This window comes from Lissotriton vulgaris, chromosome 8 (assembly GCF_964263255.1).
Source record: "Lissotriton vulgaris chromosome 8, aLisVul1.2, whole genome shotgun sequence".
Taxonomy (NCBI): domain Eukaryota; kingdom Metazoa; phylum Chordata; class Amphibia; order Caudata; family Salamandridae; genus Lissotriton; species Lissotriton vulgaris.
Window position 1 is genome coordinate 1576748797 of NC_141696.1, and position 25600 is coordinate 1576774396.

At 49.6% G+C, this 25600-nt stretch overlaps 1 protein-coding gene across 2 annotated transcripts in view; it reads left to right on the top strand.

The window, feature by feature from the left end:
• PKNOX1 (PBX/knotted 1 homeobox 1) overlaps window positions 1–25600 on the top strand; it is a 362665-nt gene that overhangs the window by 268686 nt on the left and 68379 nt on the right. For both annotated transcript variants that reach the window (XM_086935872.1, XM_086935873.1), the window contains one exon: window positions 22535–22611. In XM_086935872.1, coding sequence (XP_086791998.1) covers window positions 22535–22611 — 77 coding nt within the window. The remainder of the gene's footprint in view (window positions 1–22534; window positions 22612–25600) is intronic.

Genomic DNA, 25600 nt, shown 5'->3' on the forward strand with positions numbered 1-25600 from the left:
TCAGACCAATTGGTGTACCCATGAGGTTGACACTGGTGACAGCCTGCCAGTCAAGAGTAAAATCTACAGGCAGCCTGATCATGTTAGAGACTGCATAAAAACTGAAGTGCAGAAAATGTTGGAATTGGGAGTCATTGAACCCTCAGATAGCCCTTGGGCTAGTCCAGTAGTTCTAGTGCCAAAGCCTCACACCCAAGATGGTAAGAGAGAGATGAGGTTTTGCGTAGACTACAGGGGTCTCAATGCAGTCACTAAGACTGATGCCCATCCAATACCAAGGGCAGATGAACTTATAGATAGATTGGCTTCTGCCAACTACTTAAGTACATTTGACTTAACAGCTGGGTATTGGCAGATCAGGCTAGCTGAGGATGCCAAACCCAAAACAGCATTTTCAACCCCTGGTGGGCATTATCAATTTGTGGTAATGCCCTTTGGTCTGAAAAATGCACCTGCCACCTTCCAAAGGTTGGTGAATCAAGTCCTTACTGGGCTGGATGACTACTGTGCAGCATATCTAGATGATATTGCTGTCTTTAGCTCCACCTGGGAGGATCACCTGGTCCACCTGAGGAAAGTGTTAGAGGCTCTGCAAGCAGCAGGCCTCACTATCAAGGCCACCAAGTGCCAGATAGGGCAGACACAGGTTGTATACCTGGGCCACCTTGTAGGTGGAGGCCAGGTTCAGCCACTGGAGAGCAAAATACAGTCAATCAGGGACTGGGCTCCTCCAACCACCCAGACTCAGGTTCGAGCTTTCTTGGGCCTGACTGGATACTACAGAAAATTTGTCAGGAACTATGGTTCCATTGTGACACCATTAAATGAACTGACAAGTAAGAAAATGCCAAAAAAGGTTCAGTGGACAGCAGGCTGTCAAAAAGCATTCGATGACCTAAAGCAGGCCATGTGCACAGCACCTATCCTTAAGAGTCCAGACTACTCCAAACCATTCATTGTCCAAACAGATGCTTCTGAGTTGGGTGTGGGAGCTGTTCTTTCTCAACTGAATTTTGATGGTCAGGATCAGCCCATTGCTTTTATAAGCAGAAGGCTGACCCCCAGAGAGAAGAATTGGTCAGCTATTGAGAGGGAGGCCTTTGCTGTGGTTTGGGCCCTGAAGAAGCTGAGGCCATACTTGTTTGGCACTCACTTCAAGATTCAGACCGACCATAAGCCCCTCTTGTGGCTAAATCAGATGAAGGGTGAAAACCCCAAACTGCTTAGGTGGTCCATTTCCCTACAGGGGATGGACTTTACAGTGGAACATAGACCTGGTACTGATCATGGCAATGCCGATGGGCTCTCCAGATATTTCCACTTAGAACAAGAAGACTCACCTGGTCAAGGTTAGCTTATTGTCCCAAAGTTTGGGGGGGGGTCATGTAGGAGAGTAGGGTCTGCAATCCTATGATCACCCAGATTTTTTGCTTTTGTTTCACTGGTTTACGACTTTCTCTGGCTGTGGGCCTGCCAATCAGACCCACAGCCTGGCTGTTCTCTTTCTAAATTACTTCATGTACCCTAGGTGCATCTACCAATTGGTACTGGGCCACCTTATCAGACCCTGTAACTCAGGGCATAGGTGTACCCAGGGCTACCAGGGGCTGCAGCATGTATTATGCCACCCCTGGCTGGCCTCCTAAATTTGACACAACTGGCTGCATGACAGCTGGGGCAAAGTCGTGTAATCACCCTTTGCTGTAGGTGTAGTATACCTATACCTAACCCTAAAATGGACACACAGATTCCTATCAGTCACTCCTATGGCAGGCCTTGACAATCCTGAAGGCAGAGTGCTTGGAATCGTGTGAGATGGTGCTCTGGCATGAGCTGAGCCTGTCTGCAGCTTGCGGAATCAAGTCCTAATAGCTGTTCCATGATATCGCATACCATATACTCTTAAGTGCATTATAATCCTCGCGGTTAAATGCTATCTTTGGTATTGCTTTATCAAAACATGTCGAGTAAGGTGTCATACGAATTGGAATACTAACCCCTCGCCAATCCTGGCGACGGGGTTAGCATTCCACCCTTCTAGAGGGACACGACATGTATGTAACTGTGAACCCCGGTTAAAGTTAACTAAAGCCTCAGCTCCACAAAATGGATGCTGCCACCACAGACACGAGTCTGACCCCCTGCAGCTGGGAGTCCTTCCAGCGAGGGGAGCCTGGACAAAGGGTTTCCTGTCAGGGGCGGTGCTAGCACCGTCCCAGACATGGTTTTGTGTATCCTGGGTAGGCAGGGCTTTACAGGAAGGTGACTGCTGAGTGGCACCCCGGTGCTCACTACGCATAGGCCGGTCTGAACCAGTTCCAGGGGCACACCAGCCCCTGGCCTGGGGAAGTCCAGCATGGCTGAGGGGTGTAACCACCCCCCACCTAGTCCCACCCATAGGCAGGACCTAGTCACCGGGTCAGCCCCCTTTTTTAGTATAAAGATGGGAGCGGGCCCCCTGTTAAAATTAGATCATCTTTGGAATCAAGATACCACTTTCTTCGAAAGGACTTCACGATTTCTTCTTCAAGATTCTCCCTTGTGGCTAAGGAGTAGTCACCCTGCATCCGCAGGCACCATCCTAAAGAACACTGCGGCCCGCTGCAAGTCCTTCATCACGAATCCGACGACCCAGCACGACGAGACCCGGCTTCCCTGGCACCTCTGACCTCTACTCACCTCTACAGCAAAGCTGAGAACCGTGAGTGCGACGAGACCTCAAGGGACCGACGATCGCCAAGACTGCACGACATCTTTATTGCAAGCCCACCGAGTCTTCCACTGGTGAGTGCTTTGGGGTCCGAGAAGCCCCAACCCTGCGCAGCTCCAGCACCCAAGATCAGCCTCCCTGCATCTCCACGATCGGCGTGGGGCCCTTCTGCTGTTTGCTGTGCACCGCGTTGTTTGGCTACTAGCCGGCTGGCTTGTGGCCTTCTGAACGACGCCCGACGACAACTCTTCTGCTGGTCTGGTTGCTCCAGGCTGGCCCTTGCTTCCTTCTTCAAGAGAGGCACCCCGGACCCTCCTGGTCCACTCCAGACGCCATTTTAGGTCCACCGCGTGGGCTTGAATTTGCCAAGGCTTTGTTGCCCAATCCTGGGTCCAGCGACGCCGACAGCTTCTATCTTCGTGGGACAGCTCGATCCTCCATCCTGGTCGCCGACAACGCCTCCTGGTCCGTGAGATCTTCGAGTCAAGCGTCACCCACTCACCTAGTCGAGGTGGCTACCATCCGGTGCCCTCCTGGTGCCCACTGACTACTGGCTAGTAGTCTCGAACTTGGTCCCCTCTGCTTTCAGGTGTCATCTATCTTCAAGATCCAGGCTTGGATCCGACTGAACTTTCTTCACTGGTCACCGGCCAGCATCTTTTCTTCCGGCTCCTGGTCCGTCTACGAGGATTCCCGACGTCTTTTCAGACCTATGCAGCTGCAGCCCCTGGGCTAGGTAACTTCGGCATTTCGGTGCCCCAGCATAGCCTCACTATCCAAGGGTCAGAATCTACTTTCGTTTTCTCCCTACCAGGTCGGGTTCGCCCGAGAACACTAACTTTCTAATTCCTAGCTACCATAGACTTTTGTCCCGCATCTCGCGTGAGAGTGCACACACTGCACCCGAGTCCCCTAGGCCTCCTAGACGTAATCTAACGATTCCCTAGTCAAGTCCTAGCGATTCCAAAAGCTATTAGTACTGTACTTACCTGCTAGGAATTTCGCATTCCACTTTCAGAGTATATGGTTTTCCGTGCCCCTCGGGCATTTGTATATACTGTGCTAACTTAAGTATTTTTGTAAGAGTTTTGGTTTGTGCTTAGTACCCTGTCCTCATAAAGAGTACAGGGCTGTTGTGATCTTTAAATAAATACCTGTTTATTTTCATAACACTTGTGTGGTGTCCTTTCACTTGGTATTCAAGGGGTATATGTGTGGTAAACAGCTGGCTTAACGCGCCCTCTCGAGTCTTTAGCCTTAGACTGCTCGTATCCACGCTACTAGGATAGCTGGTCTATAAGGTTGACTTACAACCAATCATCAATAAGGGTTGCTGGACTGATACATAGTGTTCACTAGAATAGTGAGCACTGCATATCAGGCCACCTTCTCACAAATCCCCTGAGTGCTCAAGGAAGAAGCCCAAGTCGGACCCACACCTTGAGTGTAACCTGTGCCTCCCTTCTACTCATCTGCCTGAGAAGTGTGAGATTTGCCAGACCTTCTCCTCCAGGATCCTGAGAGACAGAAAGAAGATCAGGCTCCAAGGACTGGAAGAAAGAAGGCTGCAGAGTCAAGGTGGGTCTGGGCATGCTGGATCTGCTTCCTCTGCCCATGCTGAGGCCTCTTGGGGGCTCCCCAGCGTCAAGAAGGCCAGAAAACGTCGCCGTTCTCCGTCGACGTCCATCCCATCGACGACTGCGTCGAGAGGCATGACGGCGGTCTTCTCCCCGTCTCCCCAGGGCTCTGGTTGGAGTTGACGTTCGGCGTCGAGGGGGCTGTCGAGACTGCCGTCGAGGTCGCCGCCGAAGACATCGTCGGCGCCATCATCTACGACTTCATCGTCGACACTTCGACGTCGTAAGGATTCCAGTCTGCGTCGGCGCTCGCCTTCGAGGCGACACCGCCGTTCGCCCTCGGCGTCTGTTCGGCGCTCGCCGTCAAGGCGACGCCGCCGTTCGCCCTCGACGTCAACTCGGCGAACGGCGTCGAGAAGGACCCCGTCAAGGCACAGACCTTCAGCGTCGGGGAGACGAAGCCTGTCGTCGAGGCATAGGTCGACGCCGAGAAGACATTCGTCAACATCGAGGAGGCGTTCTTAGACGGCGAAGAGGCGCTCGATGCCTAAGAGGAAGAGATCATCCTCCAGGAGGCGTTCTGGAGCTAGGAGTCCTTCCTGATCCTGAGGGGCACGACGGCGACGTCGATCACCGACGGGGGGCCTTGCCTCTCGGTCGCCTACGCCAAGGAAGAAGTTGAGAGAGTCACCGGGCTCGGTGTACTCTGTGGTGTACTCTCCTCCCAAGCCGAAGTCACCTACTCCTCCTCCTCCACTGCCTAAGGAGCCGCCGCCGCGCACGCCTTCGCCACCACCTCCTCCTGTTCCTCCACATTCACCGCCACGGCCGAGGTCGGTTTCACTGCCGCTCCTCCCTACGCTGCCTAAGGGGGCACCTAGGCCGAGGTCCCCGGTCAGGCCGCCACCGCCGCAGGCACCCGCAAAACCGCAGGCGCCTCCGCAAGCACCCGCGGACGCCCAAGGCCTAGGAGACCTAGATCTCGCTCCGGACGGAGAGGGAGATCCAGGAGTCGCCGTCGCTCATCGACGAGATCAAGACGACACCGTAGGAGGGTCGATCTAGGTACAGCACAGAGTCGTCCAGCGCAAGGGATTATTCGCCAACTCTATCAGGATCCCCTCGGACGAGGGTCTCCCCTGTGGATGACGTGGTCTCTTTTCAGGAAGTCTTGTTGAGGGGTGCGAGCAAGCTGGGCATCCAACTGACTGTGCCCACGCCTACGACCTCCGTAATATTTGAGACTCTCCACAAGAAGCACCTATTGAGGCCTCTGTTGCCTTTGGTGCCTGGATTGGTGGAGCCCGCCAAGGAGCTCTTCCTCACTCCGGCGGTGACAAAAGCAGCTCTCTCCAGGCTGCAAAAGAAGTACAAGGCTCCTGATGCGGACCCGGCTTTCCTCCGGTTGGATCCAACTCCGGATTCCGTAATTGTGACGGCGGCAAGGAAACATGCCACCACCCCGTCCTCCAATGTGCCTCCGGACAAGGAGAGTCGCTGGCTGGATTCAGCGGGCAGGAAGGTGTGCAGGACGGCCGCTACCTCTGTGAAGGCTGCCAGTGCATCTGCGCTATTGGGGCGCTATGACCGGGCGCTTTGGGAGTCCCTCCAACAGTTCGTCGACCTCCTTCCACGGGAAAAGGAGGATTTTATGGAGATCCTGAATGAGGGATTGCTGGTGTCGAACCAGCTGATCAGCGCTGCTGCAGACTCGTCGCTCCTGGCAGCCCACGGGTACTGCCATGGAGTGAATCAGAGGCGCCACGCTTGGCTCGGATTGACATCACTGAAGCCGGAAGCCCAGCAGAGGGTGGCCAACCTGCCCTTCTCGGGCGAGACCCTATTCGGGAAACACGCCGACGATGAGATGGCCTGCATGAAGGCGGAGGCTGAGACTCTGATGGCAGTGGGCTTGGAGAAGCCCAAAGACCAGAAGAACTACTGCTCGTTCTAGAGATGGTACGGGGCGCAGGGCAGAGGGCGAGGTCAACAGTCTGGACAGCAGCAGCAGCAGCATCAGTTCCAGAGGAAGCCCTTCCAGAAACGTCAGAGAGGCAGGGGTGGTCAGCAGTCTGCCACCGCGACCAAAGGCCTGGCCGGGTCTAGGCCCTGAGCGATTACTTTTCCGTCATCCGTTACCCGCTCCGGTGGGAGGAAGCGTTCAATATTTTCTGGCAGAGTGGAGAAAAAATTACTCAGGACAAGTGGGTGCTGAATATTGTTTGCCATGGATACAGTCTTCAGTTCACCAGCCCGCCTCCAGCAATTCCACCGGTTTGCTCGCAGTTTCAGCTGCGCGAGCTCCAGGCGGAGGCCGATACCCTGTTAAGAAAACGGGCGATAGAAGACGTCCCTCTATCTCAAAGGGGAAGAGGTCTATACTCACGGTTCTTTCTAGTCCAACAAAAAAAAGGACAAGAACGAATTCAGGCCTATTCTGGATTTGCGACAAACAAACAAGTGGATTCGCAGAGAAAAGTTTTGCATGCTGTCTTTGCACCAGATTTACCCTCAGCTGCAAAGGGGAGACTGGCTGTGCGCGATAGACCTACAGGATGCGTACTTCCACGGGCCCATTGCTCAGAAGCACCGGAAGTTCCTGCAATTCCGAGTCAGCACCAATCACTATCAATACACAGTGTTGCCGTTCGGGCTAAAGTCAGCAACCCGGACGTTTTCCAAATGCATGGCAGTGGTGGCGGCACACCTGAGAAATAACAAGGTGTTTGTCTACCCGTACCTGGACGATTGGTTGATCAAGACATCCTCCTTTTCGGAAGCTCAAGCGCACTTCCAGAAGACGTCCGTTCTCTTGAACAAGCTGGGGTTGCACATCAACATGTCCAAGTCTGTCCCGACTCCGGTTCAATGCCTACAGTACTTGGGAGCCACCATCAATACGCTGTCTGCAAGCGTGTCTCCTTCGGAGGAAAGACGTTTATCACTCCTTCGGAAGGCTCAGGCTCTTATGACCTCTCCATCTACGACAGTGAGGACGGTGTCTTCTCTACTGGGGTCGATGGCCTCCTGTATCTTCCTCACGCCACACGCACGGCTTCACATGAGACCGCTGCAGGAGTGTCTGGAGGATTAGTGGGACCAGAGGAGAGGCAACTGGGATTACAGGATACGACTGTCTCTGCATGCTCTACAGTCTCTGAAATGGTGGTGTTCAGTGGAGAATCTCCTCAAGGGGGCTCCCTTACACAAGGACATTCCCACTCAGACTATCGTGACGGATGCTTCTCTCCACGGCTGGAGAGCACATTCCGGGGAGTTACAGATCCAGGGAACCTGGTCTCAGACGGAGTCCACGTATCACATCAATTTTCTGGAACGCAGAGCTGTTCACTTGGCACTGAAGGCCTTTCATTCGTCCTTCCAGACCAACTCTCTGCTTGTACAGACGGACAATACGACCATGATGTATTACCTCAACAAGCAGGGGGGCTTGAGATTGCGCACCCTGTCGCAGGAGGCACAGGCAATCTGGCACTGGCTTCTTGCCAGAGGACTGACGATAACGGCTACTCATCTACCAGGTGTGCAGAATGTTCAGGCAGACGCACTGAGCAGACTGATCCAGGAAAACCACGAATGGGTCTTAAACGACAAAGTGCTCGGAGACGTCTTCGACAGGTGGGGCACTCCAGACGTGGATCTGTTCGCCACCGCCGAAAACAGCAAATGCCGAAACTTCGCATCCAGGTACTACCAGCAGGGAACGCTGGGGAATGCGTTATGGATCAACTGGTCGAACAGCTTTCTGTACGCTTTTCCACCCATTCCCCTGATTCCGGCGGTGCTCATCAAGCTGGTCCAGGGCGCGGATGATCCTGATTGCCCCGGAATGGCCCAGGAAGTGGTGGTTCATGGACCTGCTTCGCCGGTCTCTCCTTCCTCACATTCGGCTGCCGTGCCGGCAGGACCTTCTCACGAAGTTCGGGGGGCAGATGGTGCACCCCAATCTCTCGTCTTTGAGTTTGGCGGCATGGCTCCTGAGATAGTGCAATATGGTCATTTGAATCTCCCTGCAGATTGTATGGACATACTGAAGGAAGCCAAGAGGCCTTCCAGTAGGACTTCTTATGAGTACAAGTGGAAGAGGTTTTGCATCTGGTGCGAGTCCAAGAACTATGACCCTACGACGTGTAATGAGAATGTCATCCTTCCTTATCTTCTGCATTTGGCGCAGTCTGGCCTTAATGTCCATTCCATTAAGGTTCATCTTGCTGCGCTGACTGCCTGCAGGAAAAGCTCTTCACAGACTTCCTTCTTCCAGATCCCTGTGATCAAGGATTTTTTGGAAGGCTTGAAGAAAGTGTTTCCTCCTGTCAGGCTTCCTTCGCCTTCATGGGAATTGAATGTGGTGCTGTCCAGATTGATGAAAGAACCTTTTGAACCTATTCATAAGGCTCCGTTGCAGCACCTGTCCTGGAAGGCGGCGTTCCTCGTGGCCATTACATCGCCCCGCAGGGTTAGTGAAATTCAGGCGTTGTGTTGCCAAGAACCTTATACTGTATTTCATGCTGCTAAGGTTGTTATGCGTACTCACCCTAAATTTCTTCCTAAGGTTATTTCTGATTTCCATGTTAACCAGACCATAACTTTACCTACGTTTTCTCAGAATCCTTCATCTCCAGCGGAAAGGTCTCTACATTCCCTGGATGTCAGGAGGGTGTTGAAATGTTATCTGGATAAAACCAAGGATATTCGTAGGTCAGACCAATTGTTTATCAACTATGGATCGGTCAGAACAGGTCTTGCTACCTCAAAACAGTCTATTTCGAGGTGGATTGTGTCCTGTATACAGTTGTGTTATCAAAAGGCTAATAAGACCTTAGGGGGTAAACCTAAGGCTCATTCCACCAGAGGCAAAGCTGCCACGACGGCTTTGTTACGTAATGTTCCCATTGCAGAAATCTGCAGGGCGGCCACTTGGAAGTCGGTCCATACCTTTGCTAAGCATTACTGTCTGGACACAGATTCCAGGGCAGACGCTCAGGTTGGGCAGGCTTCGCTGCGAAATCTGTTCGCACAATAGTGGTGTTATTTCACGTTTCTCCACTGCGCTTTGGTGTGGGGATGTGCTTGCCATTCTATTCACTAGATTATGACTATACACAGAGATCCCCTACTACAGAAGGAGTAGTTTCTGTCCTGTAACTCCAGTTCTGTAGTAGGGGTATCTCTGTTGTAGTCATAAGCGCCCGCCCTCCTCCCCAGTGGAGACAGATGTTTATGTTCGGAATGCTACAGGTCTGGCGTTATACGCCTTCAAAAAGAACTGAAAGTAAATGGGACCTGCTGGGCATTCTGGGATACTGAGAAAGTTCTAGAAGGTTTTCTTAAAGGCACGGTATCCCTTTTTGAGCCACATATTGGCAGCCTATGGGGCTTGTCTGTCCTTCCCTTCCTCTCTATCATTCCAGAGGCTTTGTTGGTTAAAGGGGAAATTTTTCTCTATGTAGAAAAATTGGCAGGCTGTGCTGTGTGTGGTTTTGGTGGAATGTCTAGTTGAAGTACTGGACAGTGTAGCCTGTGGATGTAGGCTGCATTATATGTCTTTAAATTCTCTCTTAAGTGTCTGTGCCGGACTGCTTTGTTAGACAGCTTAAGAGATTATGTTTGATTGCTCCGAGGTCTAGGGACTATTCACTAGATTATGACTATAACAGAGATACCCCTACTACAGAACTGGAGTTACAGGACAGAAACTACTCCTTCTGAGGGCAGACACGCGCTGTGGCTGGCCTTCCCTGACATCGGCCCAGAGATGGGGTCTTGAGCCCCTCTCTGCTTTTCGCGGGGGAGCATGACGGCGCTCCATCACCATCCTTCTTTGTTCCCCTGCCTTTTGAGGCATCAGGGGATGGGTATGAGGTCCCGCCCCCCTAAGATAAAACATCCCCGGGGATGAGGTCCCCGGGAGAAGAGCAGAAACAGGAGAGGGGGCCCCACACAACCCCTTTCTGGTGCACTTTATTTTTGTATCTTCTATGCCCTGACCCTCAGCCTTGGCCCATCCCAGGGGACTCGGTGGCAGACAAGTTCAAAGGTCGCCAAAATTGAAAATGCCAGTCCGAGGCTTGTGAGCTGTAGATTACATGCTGAGGCATAGACCGCCATCTAGTGTTGGGCCCGTATGTTTGCACTTTATTTTTCTTTGAAGAAGTCTTCCTAGTCTTGAGGTAGGTGACGACTCCTTTCGGTGATAGTGCGCATGATCATCAACTCCATCTTCAGATTGTTTTTTCCCGCCATCGGGTTCCGATGTTACTCGCTGCGCTCCGGTTCTACACCCATCCTCCGTATTCCCTCAGTGCGTAGAACACTCACCCTCGAAGGTATTGTTTCCAATTGCGTAGTCCATTCTTTGCGTATTGTGTTGGTTTCTAAAGAAACTCTTTCGATCAGAAAAATTGTGGTAGGCCGTCGGAACTAACCGCCTCCATTCGACTTGCTGTCGATGGAACAAACTCCCTTTAAATACGGCCCTCTGTGCCAAGCTAAATACCCGCGCACCGACTCACACGAAGTGTGGAACCTGTGTTTGTCACCAGAACACAAAGAACAGGACTGCGACGCGTGTAAGGCTTTCTGCTCCCAGAAGTTGCTTCGCGACCGTCGGACTCGACGATGTAATATGCATTAGCCAACACCCAGGCTCCGTTCCGGACCTCTTTGGACCTGAATCGGAAGAAGAAGCCGGCGATGCTATCGGGCCGAGGAGGAGCAGGACCCGATCTACGTTTCAGAGGAGGACTCCGACCAGGATGACGACATCCCACATGGACAACATACTGGAAGTACAGTCCCTTCTGCTCTCCAACTCCCAAGTCAACCAGTTAGAAAGAAGGCTCCGGACTAATCCGTGCCATCAGGCCCCGATCAGCACCGTGAACAGGCTTTCGACGCCCCGCCTTCAGGCTCGGCACTGAAGCTATCCAAAAAGCCTTCCGTCTCCGAGAAGCTTCACTCCAAGTAGGGCACTGAGCCAAAGCCTTCGGGATCGAAGCCCAAGTCTGGATCCGAACCTCACCACTCGGCACTGAGAAACACTTCGGATCCAAAGACACCAACCCCTAAGCCGCTGGTACCGAAAACTTCAGCACCCAAACAGACTGATGCCCTAAAATCACCAAAAAAGCACAGTTACGACAATCTGCTCGACAAACCGGACCCGAAACAGATGGTGCTTTACATACATCCTAAAACTGGACATATTACCACCAAGGTGACCTTAAAGAGAAGGACTGATACTGAAGAGGAATATCACATTACATTAAAGAAGAGAACTGTTGGAACTAACCCTTTTCCTACGCCTCTTCCTCCTCCTCTTCCATCACCACCTTCTCCTAAGTCTCTTCCTGTACCAACTTCACCACCACATACACCTGACAACCAAGGTGACGGGGATGATGATAATGATGATGGTCAACCGGGACCTACTGACGACTGGGACGCCTACAACACTGACCCGCCCACAGACAATGACCCGGACCTATATCCTACTAGGCCCTCTCCAACAGACGACAGTGTAGGTTATATTGAGTTACTAGGCAGGGCTGCCAATTACCATGGGGTGCAGCTCCACAAAGAATCCCTCGAAGAGGATTTTCTTTTTGAGACACTCAAAAGTACACAAAAGTCTACACATATGTTACCCATCAATCAGGCATGTGGACGACATATTAAAGGATCCAGTCAGGGCACGTATCATTACCCCAGGGTGGATGATAAAATATAAGCCTGCACCATCTGATCCAGTGTAGATAAGTGGACTACCAAAGTCTCATTGGTAGTTTCCAATGCACTTAAAAGGGCAACCTCCCAAACTACTGGAGATGCTCCACCCCCAGATAAGGTATCAAAGCTTCTCGATGCTTCAGGTAAAAGGGTAAAAAACAACAGGTGATGGACAGAATGCAGAACAATGTCATACGTTCACCCCAGTACAGAGATCTGGGCCTAAATCCTTTGTTTTTTCGCTCACCTTGCCATTCCAGTTTGAACCCAGCCATCAGGTAAAAGGGTAGCCTAACTTCTGGCGCATAGTTAATACGCAGGCGTTACCGGCAAAATACGACTGTGGGCATTGGTAGAAATGGAACAACTCATGCAAATTCTACCCCAAGAACATAAACCTAAAGAGCAAGGCATAATACATGAGGGACAATTAATTTCAAAAAAACAAATCAGGTGCTCCCCAGATGCAGCTGACACATCTGCTAGAGCAGTGAGCACTAGTGTACTTTTATGAAGACATTGATGGCTGCACATATCTGGTTTCAAACCTGAGCTGCGAACCTCCATATTAAACCCACCCTTTGATAAAGAGCATCTCTTTGGGCCAGTAGTAGATTCTTCACTGGAGAAGATGAAGAAAGATACTAAAGTGGCTAAATCAATGGGAGCCCTTCAATCTATACAAGGCTGTGGTTTCTTTCGGCGCTCCTTCTATCGAGCAGAGTTCAAAAACATTTCCTCGGAAACTGCATCCACTTACAAGGGCAATAATCAACCCTCCTGCTCTAAAAATGACGTCAGAGGGGGTTACAGAGGGAACAACAGCAAATGCAGAGGTTCTAGCACATGCACCTCTCCCTCCAATACAAAGCAGTGACTTGTCCGCACTACCCCCCCCCCCCTTACCCCCCTATTCCTCCCCCCCCCCCCCCCCCCCCCCCCCCCGGCCATTTAGCACTTGTCGGGGGAAGACTGTCACATTCCCTGCCAAAATGGCAGTCAATAACAACAGACAAATGGGTTCTACAAAATATCCATTCTGGTTATTGCCTGGAGTTCATCAACACTCCTCCAAAGTCACACAAACTTTCATCGGATCACCTACACCTCCTCAAACAAGAGGTACAATCCTACTACTAAAAGGAGCCATAGAGCCCATACCACCACAACGTCAAGGGCGGGCGTGTATTCTTTTTACTTCCTAATTTCCAAAAAGGACGGCTCACACAGACCAATATTAGATCTCAGAGAACTACATTTTTACATGTAGTCAGATCTTTTCCACATGGTAACACTTCAACAGGTACTACCACGTTTGCAAAAGGACAACTTTCTGTCTACTCTAGACGTAAAGGACGCCTACTTTCATATTCCAATCCACCCGGCTCATCGCAAATTTCTCAGGTTTGTATTAGCAGGTAAACATTACCAATTCGAGGTACTCCCATTTGGAGTCACCACTGCCCCCAGAGTCTTCCCAAAGTGTCTGGCGGAAGCAGCTACTCATCTGAGAAGACAAAGCATACATGTCTTCCCATACCTGGACGATGGCTCATCAAAGCTGGCACGTATCAACAATGCCGCAAGCACACTTCCGTGACCATTCAGTTACTTCACCAACTGGGGTTTACAGTCAGTGTGGTAAAATAAAATCTGCAGCCAGCCAAAACTCACAACTACCTAGGAGCCACCTTAGATACTCAAAGGGCTCTGGCCTTTCCCAACGCAGACAGAATCCTAAACATTCAGGCGTTAATTCGCCAGTTTCAAGCCAATCGGTCACTTTCAGCTCGAGTTTTTATGCAACTGTTTGGAATGCTGGCGTATTGCATCATGATCATGATTGTTTCCCATGCCAGGCTACACATGCGTCCACTTCAAGTATGCTTAGCCAGTCTGTGGAACCAGTCGCACGGTCTATTAACCGATCTAGTGTTGGTAAGCGGCCGTACTCAACGCTCTCTGCAGTGGTGGCCGTTCATAGATCCGGTTCCACAAACAGTATTAACAGCGGACGCGTCCCTTAACTGGATGGGGAGCTAGTCTTTAACAACACACATTGCAAGGTCTGTGGAGCCACCCACAAAGGGTTGCTCTACATCAACCATTTAGAGCTCAGGGCAATCTTTCTTGCTCTCAAAGCCTTTCAAGATCACCTGTCTGGCAAAACTGTCTTAGTTTGAACCGACAACATGACAGCCATGTATTACATACAGAAACAGGGGGGGGGGGCACTCTCTCCAACTGTCCCACTTAGCCCAGGACAGCTAGAAGTGAGCTATTCACCACAAAATCTATCTCCTACCAGGAGTCAACAGCAAGATTGTGGACCTCCTTAGCAGGCAGAGGTATCAAATACACGAATGGGAACTTCACTCTCAAGTTCTACACTCCTGATTCCAAGCTTTGGGAGTCCCTCACATAGATCTGTTTGCAACACCCCAAAACACAAAAAGTCAAGGCTTCGCCTCCAGGTATCCACACCTGTTATCCAAAGGCAATGCTCAATGTATGAACGGGTCAGGGATATTTGCTTACGCTTTTCCATTTCTCCCACTCATTCCATAAGGGGTTCGGAAACTCTGGCAAACATCACTCACGCCAATCCTATTGGCTCCAACATGGGCACGTCAACCCTGGTTCACAACTCTGTTGGAACTCTCTCTGGTACCGCACCAAAAATTACATTTAACTCCTAATCTCCTCACACAGAGCCATGGAGAAATCAAACTACCAGACCCCAAACAATTGAACCTCGCGATCTGACTCCTTAAGTCCTAGAGTTTGGTTATCGGAACCTTCTACCAGACTGAATGTACATTATTAAAGAGGTCAGAAGGCCTACCACAAGAGCTTGCTACGCTGCCAAATGGAAGTGATTTGTTATCTATTGCAATAACAATAACATCAACCCTCTTGATGCTTCCATACAGAACATTATCTGCTACCTTTTACATTTGCAGCAGTCATCATTGGCCTATACATCCATCAGACTGCATCTCGCTGCAATTGCAGCCTATCGTCAAAATAGGCAACATTTATCCCTCTTTAGAGTGCCTGTAATCAAAGCATTTATGGAAGGACTAAAAAGAGTTATACCCCCAAGACTTCCTCCTGCCCCAGTCTGAAATCCTAATATAGTTCTCACAAGGTTAATGGGCCACAATTAGAGCCCATGCACAAATGTGAACTACAGAGCCTTACTTGGAAAACAGCTTTCCTCATTGCAATCACTTCATTGAGGAGGGTGGGTGAACTTCAGGCACTAACCATAGAAGATATATATACACAATAGAAGGGGGCTCCCCAAGGCAATAGTGGATACAGGCAGGAAGGGAGGGGATCAAAACACAAATAGAAAAGAACACCCTGCCAGGGTAAGTAACAAGTGGTCCTCTAGAGGATCCAATTCTGTTAAAGTAGGAGCAAAGTTACCTGTATATCAGAGCCCAAGACAACAGATGAATAGGATTCAAATCATACTTTTAGTAGAAAATATATATTTTTATTGATTTTTGTGCAGTTAGTCATTTCTAAAAAAACATTCAAGGCTTATATATTCAGGGATAGATGAAAACAATCAATACAATTTTTTATTTCATGTAAAGGAAGAAACATCTTCATAATATCAAGTGTTCCACTCACTCCGGGGCAATTCAGGGGGTTCAACAGACACTCATATCTTCAAGGGGTCATTCACACTCATACACACTCAGGCAATTCAGAGAGATAGATCTCGCATGGCCTGCAACAGAAAAAGATGGACTAATGGTTGCATGGACGGGGGTGCAACTGTGAGAAGGCAAATTAGGTGGTATAATGTTGCCGTTCTTGGTGGTAGCGCCTTGAAGATATGAGTGTCTGTTGAACCCCCTGAATTGCCCCGGAGTGAGTGGAACACTTGATATTATGAAGATGTTTCTTCCTTTACATAAAATGAAAAATGGTATTGATTGTTTTTATCTATCCCTGAATATATAAGCCTTGAATGTTTTTTAGAGATGACTAACTGCACAAAAATCAATAAAAATATATATTTTCTACTAAAAGTATGATTTGAATCCTATTCTTCTGTTGTCTTGGGCTCTGATATACAGGTAACTTTGCTACTAATACTACACAAAGATAAAGTGGTCCTTCGTACCAATCCTAATTCCTACCGAACTGTCGGTTGAAGTACCAGTTTTCTTCCTTCAACTTGACTCAGTGGCAGAACGAGCTTTACACACCTTAGATGTTAGAAGAACACTGTTGTATTACACTGAAAGAACAAAATCTTTTCATAAAACTAAACAACTATTTGTCGCTTTTTTTTTAATTAATAATTTTATTGATAATGTAACCGTTGTCACTTGTACATTTACAGCAGTATACAATCTTTTACATAGTTGGAAGTTAGCGTTCACTATTTGTCATTTTTGCACCACCTCACAAGGGCAATCCTATATCCAAATCAGGTATTGCTTGGTGGATCGTTAAATGTATTCAGATTTGCTATGCAAAAGCCAAAAGGACTCAAACGGTACCTCCTAGAGCACATTCCACTCGTCAGCTAGGGACTACTATGGCTTTTTTAGGCAACATCCCTATTACTGACATTTGCAAAGCTGCAACATGGTCCACACCACACACATTCACCAAGCACTATTGTGTAGATGTGTTAGCAAGACAAAAATTTAATGTGGGCCAAGCAGCACTTCAAACGCTTTTTCAGACAACTCCATCAGTTACAGGATAGCCACCGCTAAGGGGAGACTGCTGTATAGTCCATGCATAAGCATGTAATCTACAGCTCACATGCCTAGAACGGAAAATGCTACTTACCCAGTAAGCATCTGTTCTTGGCATGTAGAGCTGTAGAATCTCATGCGCCCACCCACCTCCCCGGGTACCTGCAGTTCTTGTAGTGCTCTTGGTACTATTCATACATACACATGGACATCTCTATTTTTTACTACTACTCCATTCTACACTCTCTGCGAGAAAACAATCTGAAGATGGAGTTGGTGACCATGCGCACTAGCACTGAAAGGAGGAGTCACCTACCTTGTGACTAGGAAGACTTCTTCGAAGAAAAACAAAGTGCAAACATCCAGACCCAACACTAGATGGCGATCTATGCATAAGCATGAGATTCTACAGCTCTGCATGCCAAGAACAGATGCATACCAGGTAAGTAGCATTTTCCTTACTCGGGCCCCGTTGGACCGATTTGGACCGTCCTGACTCGTGCAGATCCGGTTGCTCCCCTCTGTTCTCCTGCTGGGTATCGTAGCGCTTCTCCCACGCTGCTTGTAATATCTGCATTCTTCAGCTGGACTACCATAGCGCCGCATTGTGCATTTGACTCGCTCAGTCCTCAGCGCTGCTTTGCTGCTTTGTGATTGCTGCTCTGTGATTGCTCTGTGCCCAATTTCATAGCGCCGCTTGTCACTCTTAATGTGCTGTGCTCATAGCGCTACTCTATGTCAGCCATTTCTTTTCTAAAATATATATTTTGATCATAGCGCCCCACTGCTCGCCCCAACCTCTCCCTGCGTTAAGTGTTTGTTGTTGTTGCAGCCATTTGCTTCCTGTGACGTCCTAGCCCGTCCCTCTAATCACGCTCCCGCCTCCCAGCTGAGCCTGCCTCGCCCCTCCCCTTCAACTATCCACTTATGACAGTGGCTTTTGCGCGCAGCGTTCACGCGCAGCGATCGCGCCCCATTCGCGCCGAAGGTGCGCCAATGGTAAGCCCGTCTACGCCCGTCCGCGCCTGGACCGCGCCCAGCGCCAGACCCCCTGGCCCCCGTACCACCCTCCCCTCCCGCATTACTTATGATGCCACCACCCTCCTAGCCCTTAACCCCGGCCGCTCCCCCAACTGCGTCCAAGCCGCTCCTGGACACACCCATGGACCCTTCTCTTGCAACTCCTGCAAGTTCGACGGCACCAAGAACAACTCCTCATCTACGAACACACAACAGATATCCGACCCCAACCACCTAAAATGCATCCTGCTCAACACCCGCTCAGTCCACAGGCACGCCATTGACCTCTGGAATCTACTAGACACCACCACTCCGGACGTCGCCTTCCTAACAGAAACATGGATGAACGCCTCCTCAGCCCCAGACATCACCATTGCCATCCCGGAAGGATATAAAATCATCCGTAAGGACCGGACCGACCAAACAGGAGGCATCGCTATCGTCCATAAGAAATCCATCCGCATCTCAACCAGCTCAGACGCCAATCTCGCCAACACTGAACACCTTCACTTCCAGATCCACATCGACCCCAAGACCACACTCAGAGGCACCCTCTTCTACAGGCCACCAGGACCCCGCGCACAATTTAGTGAAGACATCACGGACTTCATCACTCCACACGCGCTCCCCTCCGAGGATTACATCCTTTTGGGAGACCTCAACTTTCACCTTGAAAAGAGAAACGACCGCAACACCACCTCCCTCTTGGACAACCTCGCCAACCTCGGACTTAAACAACTTGTCACTACCCCCACCCACATCGCAGGTCACACACTCGACCCTATCTTCACCTCCAGCAAACACGTCTCCTTCAGCCACACCACAGCTCTCCTCTGGACTGACCACAGCTGCGTTCACTTTACCTACAACAAGTCCACATTCAACAACCACCCCCAACCCACTCTGCAGAGAAACTGGAACAAAATCACCATCGACCAGATCTCCTCATCGCTTCTTCAATACCCCCCCGCCCACCCCTCAAACCCCGACCAAGCAGCCACTAACTTCACCCAATGGTTATCCAACAGTGCCGACATCCTAGCACCACTGAAAAAACGACAAACCAAACTAGGCAGCAAGAAGGCCTCCTGGTTCAACGATAATCTTAAGAAATCCAAGAAACTCTGTCGCTCCCTTGAGAAGGCCTGGAAAAAAGACCCAAACACCAACACCAAAGACGCCTTCAAAAACGCCACCCGCATTCACCACCAACTGATCCGGAATGCCAAGAAAGCCGCCTTCAAGGACCAACTAGATAGCAACGCCCACAACAGCAAGGAATTATTCAACATCGTCAAGGAAGTTACCAACCTCTCAGCCAACTCCAAAGACATCACCCCCCCTCAAGCCCTCTGCGACTCCTTAGCCTCATTCTTCCACAACAAAATTGCAGACATCCACAACAGCTTCGACAACCGACCCGAAGACCAACCCACGCAACCCCCTGCAGGACCCCCACCCCCCTTGAACACCCTCAATGACTGGAACCCTACCTCCACTGAAGACACCATCCGTCTGATGAACTCTATCCACTCAGGATCCCCCACAGACCCATGCCCTCACCACATCTTTAACAAAGCAGACTCCATTATAGCACCACACCTCCGAGACGTCATCAATTGCTCCCTCAACTCCGCAACCTTCCCGGAAAGTTGGAAACACGCCGAACTCAGCGCCCTTCTGAAGAAACCCACAGCTGACCCCACCGAACTCAAAAACTACCGCCCTATCTCGCTCCTTCCATTCCCGGCCAAAGTCATCGAGAAAGCGGTCAACAACCAGCTCGCCGCATTCCTCGAAACCAACAAATCCCTCGACTCCTCACAATCCGGCTTCCGAGCCAAACACAGCACTGAAACCGCCCTCATCGCTGCAACAGACGACATTCGAACTCTACTGGACAATGGAGACACAGTCGCCCTCATCCTCCTCGACCTCTCCGCAGCCTTCGACACAGTCTGCCATAGCACCCTTCTACAGCGCCTCAGAAACGTCGGAATCCAAGGAAAAGCACTGGAATGGATCACCTCGTTCCTCACCGGAAGAACCCAGAGAGTCCGCCTTCCACCATTCAAGTCAGAGGCCTCTGTAATCATCTGCGGCGTACCACAAGGATCTTCACTCAGCCCCACCCTCTTCAACGTATACATGAGCCCCCTCCCGACCATCGCACGCCAATACAACCTCAACATCATCTCCTATGCAGATGACACTCAACTGATCCTATCTCTCACCAGAGACCCTAACACTGCCAAAACCAACCTGCATGAAGGAATGAAAGAAGTTGCCGAATGGATGAAGCACAGCCGTCTGAAACTGAACTCAGACAAAACAGAAGTCCTCATCCTAGGCACCTCCCCCTCCGCCTGGGATGACTCTTGGTGGCCGGAGGCCCTTGGAAAAGCATCCATCCCGACGGACCACGCACGGAACCTGGGAGTCATCCTAGATTCCTCACTCTCGATGAACAGACAAGTCAACGCCGTTTCTTCATCCTGCTTCAACATTCTTCGTATGCTCAAAAAAAAATTTCGTTGGATCCCCACCGAAACTAGAAAAACAGTCACCCACGCACTGGTCACGAGCCGCCTGGACTACGGAAACACCCTATACGCCGGTACCACCGCAAAACTCCTGAAAAAACTCCAACGCATCCAGAACGCTTCAGCCAGGCTCATATTAGACATCCCGCGTAAAGAACACATCTCTGGGCACCTGAAAAACCTCCACTGGCTCCCCGTAAATAAGAGGATTACTTTCCGCCTCCTAACCCACGCACACAAAGCACTTTACGAAATTGGACCTCAAACCAAGCCCTTGCCACTGTACCTCGCATCAACAAAACCACCATGGGAGGTAGATCCTTCTCCTACCTGGCAGCTAAACTGGAACTCACTTCCCACTCACCTTCGAACCACTCAGAACCACTTAGCATTCAGAAAGCAACTTAAAACATGGATATTCGAGAAGTAATTCCCCTCCCTTCTTCAAGCGCCTTGAGACCCTCTGGGTATGTAGCGCGCTATATAAATCTCTTGACTTGACTTGACTTGACATGATTCGGGGCTTATTTTACTCCTGGTGGCGAGTTCTGGCCACCAGGAGCAGTTACAGCAACCCTTCTCACCACCAAAGTGATGCAGTCCTTCAAAGAGCTGGTCTTCCTGGTTCCCTGTGACAACTCTCCTCTTGATCTTTGTTTCAAGGTGCAGAAAGGGTCAGGAATTGCCCCCAACTGGTCCTCAAGATGTGCAAAGGGGCAGCCTCACTGGCCCTTGGGGAGACCCACTGGTCCTAGAGTCAATTGGGTAGGGTCCTTGGTCCTGAGTAGGGGTCAGGGGTTCCTCCTTCCAGTTCTCCAGGGCAGTATCTAGCAGCAAAGTGTGTAGAAATCTACAGGCAAGAGAGAGCCATCCCTGTGTGAAGGTTTTTTAAAGGGAAGAGGAAGGTTCCAGAAGACAGGCAACCCTGGCCAATCCTAGGGTGGCACATCACCTCTCCACCCCTGTCCCAACCCTCCTGTAAATCATGCTGGGACGGACAGTCCAAGATGGCATCATCCAGAAGCCACTGGTCACGTCAGCTCCTGGGGTCTCGGCTCCACCCCTCGCTGACATCACTGCGCGGGACTTACAAACTAGGATTTCAAAGAGGGACCCTCTCTGGGTTGGCTCCAGTTGTCTGGGCACTCTCCTTTATTCAGTGGGCTTAGGCAGGCCCAGCCGTGGTACAGTGTAACAGCTGAGCGATTGATGAAGATCATTCCTCCCCACCTCTTCTTCCTCAGGAATTGAGAGAAGTACTGCTAATTGCTCCTTTGGTGTGGAGCTGCCTTTGTCCTACCGCTGGAGACCATTTAGTTAACTGGGCACAGCAAAATGACCAAAGGCCTGGGCTCTGATCCTGAGCTAAGCCATGGAAATATGGAAACAATCATTTTGGAAGTTTCATATTTGGATTTCTCGCACAGCTTACACTTCAATTCGATATGTCCGTGGTCTCTGTAGGGCAAGGGGAAGTGAGACTACACTCTTAGGCCGTTCCCTCCCTATATGTATAATGGTGTGCCACTACAGGCAAAACAGCGAACACACTAACTTTCTCTATTAGTGCATGCCTAATCCTGCAGAGTCCCCATGGCACCACACTACCTGTGCGCTGTAACAGGGTTGTGCTTGACAGTAGCCTCGCATGCACAGCCAGCACAAGCGAGCTGGCGTGTTCACATGTATCCAGCCAAGTGCCCCTTACCCTTACTGCATCGCAGCGGCCTGATCTTGAAAGGTAGACACAGGCGGTTAACATGCGCAGTCTGTTTGCCATGTAATTGCTCTGGGTGAGACACCGGAAGTGAGACCCACCCACAGTAATCATCTGTACCATCGTTTCATCCCTGAAAAGCTAACTCTTAAATTGAGACCAAATGGTCTGGTAGTTTCAGAACATAGAAAATAATGCTAACCTTTGAGGCGCTAGCTGTAGTCTCAAAACAGGTAAGGAGAGAGAAATGAGACTCTTCAGATTCAGGAGGTTTACTGTTGTACCCAAGAGTGTGGCTAATAGCCAGCTTTGTTTTGATGACTTCACGAGGAGTTGTTCGATATACTGGTGTGATTAAAGCCCAAAATATAAACGTGTTAGAAAAGTGCAATACCGTGAGATGGCAGAGCTATGCACAGCATCAGTTAGAAGGATATAATTTGTTTCTTTTGTATAACACCATTTTAAAGTTTCTTTATTTTTAACAGCATCCTTACCCTACTGAAGATGAGAAGAAACAAATTGCTGGGCAAACGAACCTCACTCTCCTCCAAGTGAACAACTGGTGAGTAGAATAACATTCATCCAGAACCTCATGATGGTCAGTGTTTGCTGTTGAGATGCAGTGTTTGCTGGAAGGTCCAAGGTGAGCTTCAGATGAGCTTCGAACGCGACTGTCACGTGTCCTACTTTTGTAGCAACCTTACTCACTTCTGTGTTGAGTGCTAGTGTTCATTGATTCTGTGGCCGGCGCTTATGCAGTGCCAAGTGTGTGACACTAACTAGTCCTTTCTGAGTGGAGTGGTCAGTTATTTCTCAGGACAGTAGAATGTTTTCTCTATTTTGGTGAGATGTCATATAGCGTGTCTCAGACCCTCCATGGTAAGAGAGCGCTTTACAAGATGGCCTAGGATCTCTAGTTGAAGTAGTAATAGTTCAGCAGTGATAACATCTCTTAACACGGGGTCATATCAGTTATACAAAAGGGAACTCCTCATTATGTACGCCTCTAACATGGAGGTAATGAGACTGAAATCAAAGAAAACAAAACATCGTCAGATCGATCTATCCTTAAGGGTGAAATCAAAACGTTTGCTGACTCGTACCAGATTTGTCATAGGTCAGATATTCAACATCTACTTAAACGAGTGCTTTGCAAACCCACTAAGTGATGGCCCTGGTGGCATTTCTGGTGTTCATTAAGATGCCCGTCCCTTCCTATTTCAGGTTCACAGGATTCAAACAACTGCACCAAAAATAATGTTAAAAAAGTTGTGCTCCGGTTCGCCATATCCAGGTTGCACAATCACGAGCTTCAAAATCCCCAGAATTTTCTCTCTGTGGTAGATTGCAAAGATTTATTTTCCTTTTCTCTTTCTCTTCTGGTCTTTGGTATCAATGACAGTATTTTTTTAATTTCTAAGATCTCACAAAGGCCCTTGTGGTCTTGCATTTATTAAACTCTTAAGTGCTGGCTTGGATTGTCAGCAAGCCTTGAGCCCAAGGGTTCTAATGGGCTGTACAACAGACCTGTACCCATGTGCATGGTGATTTTGCCTGCCCAGTCCTCAACACTGGTGGTCTAGAGAACCTGGGTTCCAGTTGCTGTTTGAATGGATATATTTCTTTTTGCAATATGGTAGGATGGGTTGCGGCAACCTTGCTAGAGACTTACTCAAGGTGAAAGGACGGGGGGCATCCTAAAGTATGTGGTGGTCTTCCCAGTGCACATCTTCAAGGAGATTTTGTCTCTTGAAAGCAAAGAAAGAGCTGCTGTAGCCATACGCAAGAGAGGAGAAGTTTCTGGTTTCCTCTATCAGTTGGCGTCGCCTAGAGCTAGCCTGATTGAGTGACCAGACATGAATTTATCATGTTCTTCCAAATGTCCCTTTGGGCTCTCATGTTCATTAGCCCTCAGGACTATTTGGCATTTGGGTGAGTACTAAAAATGCTATTCGGTGAACAGTCTCTGCCAAGCTAAAACAGGCTTCTTGTATAAAAAAAAAAGAAAGATAGTTTGAACTCGATTTTCTCAGCTTTCAATCCTAGCCATGGTTATTGGAACCCTATGGTGGGGAAGATACCTTGTGATTATCAGTCAATCAATCAATCAATCACAGCATTTGTATAGCGCGCTACTCACCCGGGAGGGTCTCAAGGCGCTGGGGGAGAGGGTTACATCACTGCTCGAACAGCCAGTTCTTGAGCTGCTTCCTGAAGGAGAGGTGGTCCTGGGTCAGCCGAAGGTGGATGGGGAGGGAGTTCCAAGTCTTGGCTGCCAGGTAGGAGAAGGATCAGCCACTCAAAAGCATTGGGTAAATCACCATTCTAAACTCCATGAAGGGCCCCTGGATGTGGTCTTTGGATGCACTCCAATATATCATTGGGTCAGCCTGCCAAATTCACTACTATAGACCACATTCTCTATCTGATTGATTTTTCTGGCTCTGGATTTGAGCACACCATATAACTGGGTCAGCTGTTTTTGTCTTGGACCTATCAAACATTTTAAATTAGTCTACCATAGTGCCTTTGATGGATCAGCTATGAATCAGCAGAGGTGTTTAACATTGATCTAAGGCTGTAAGGCGATGTAATCTGATCAGTACAAATTTATACTGATGAGACACAAATTCCTTACAAAATTAACTCATCAATGGAAGTTCAGGCTAAGATCTTCCTTCCTCTCTGTGCGGTACACGTCTTAATGTCCTGCAAGTGGTGTTGCTCAATTGGTTCTAAGTCCTAAATCTTATTGCTGGGCAAGGACCAGTCATCTATGCTACTCCAGAGCCCTTCTTTAGCCCTAATTGTAGCCTGCCCAGCTTTCATGCGCGTAGTGTGCAAGTTCTGAGACTTTTAGCTGCAGATTCCTCAACGTTTTAATAAAACACAGGCATCAAGCTTGATCTGGACACTTTTAAGAAGTACATCTTTGGGCTGATCGGTGGTGCCATGCAACTTCACAATGACGGCATTCCACCCTAGGAATGGCATGCACAGTCTATTTAGCCACGACTCCTGCTTGCTGATGTCACTTCCTTACTCTTCTTGCACTTCCTTACTCTTCTTGCAACCAGAAATGGACCTGGAGCATCCTTGCATATCTTTGAGACCCCTTTTACCTGAAACAAATTTAGAAACGGGAGCAGCGGAAATGTCCTCTTCCAAAGCGACATATTTTTAACATTGTAGCGATTGTCGCAACCAGATGTCTATCAGAGATCCTCATCAGGTTTGCCTTTGATGCTTTGGATCGAGTAACAAGGGCTGCAGTGACTGCGATTCGATGACCCTCCCCCCCCCCCCCCCCCGCCCCCCCCCCCCGCAATGGAACCGCTTCAATTTGAAAGTTCAGTTTGTGTTTTGATCCAGTAGCCGCCACTCCAAAACACAGTGAAGAGCTCACAAAGCCTTGCTCCGAACCATCAGATCCTTGCTATCTTCTTCTGGCGCGCCTTTGGAGCCCGTGGAGCCCGGAGGCCCTCCTGTAATACTGCTGCTGGTTCGCACTCTTCACTAGTTTGACCATCTGAGCGCACCGCAAGGCCCCC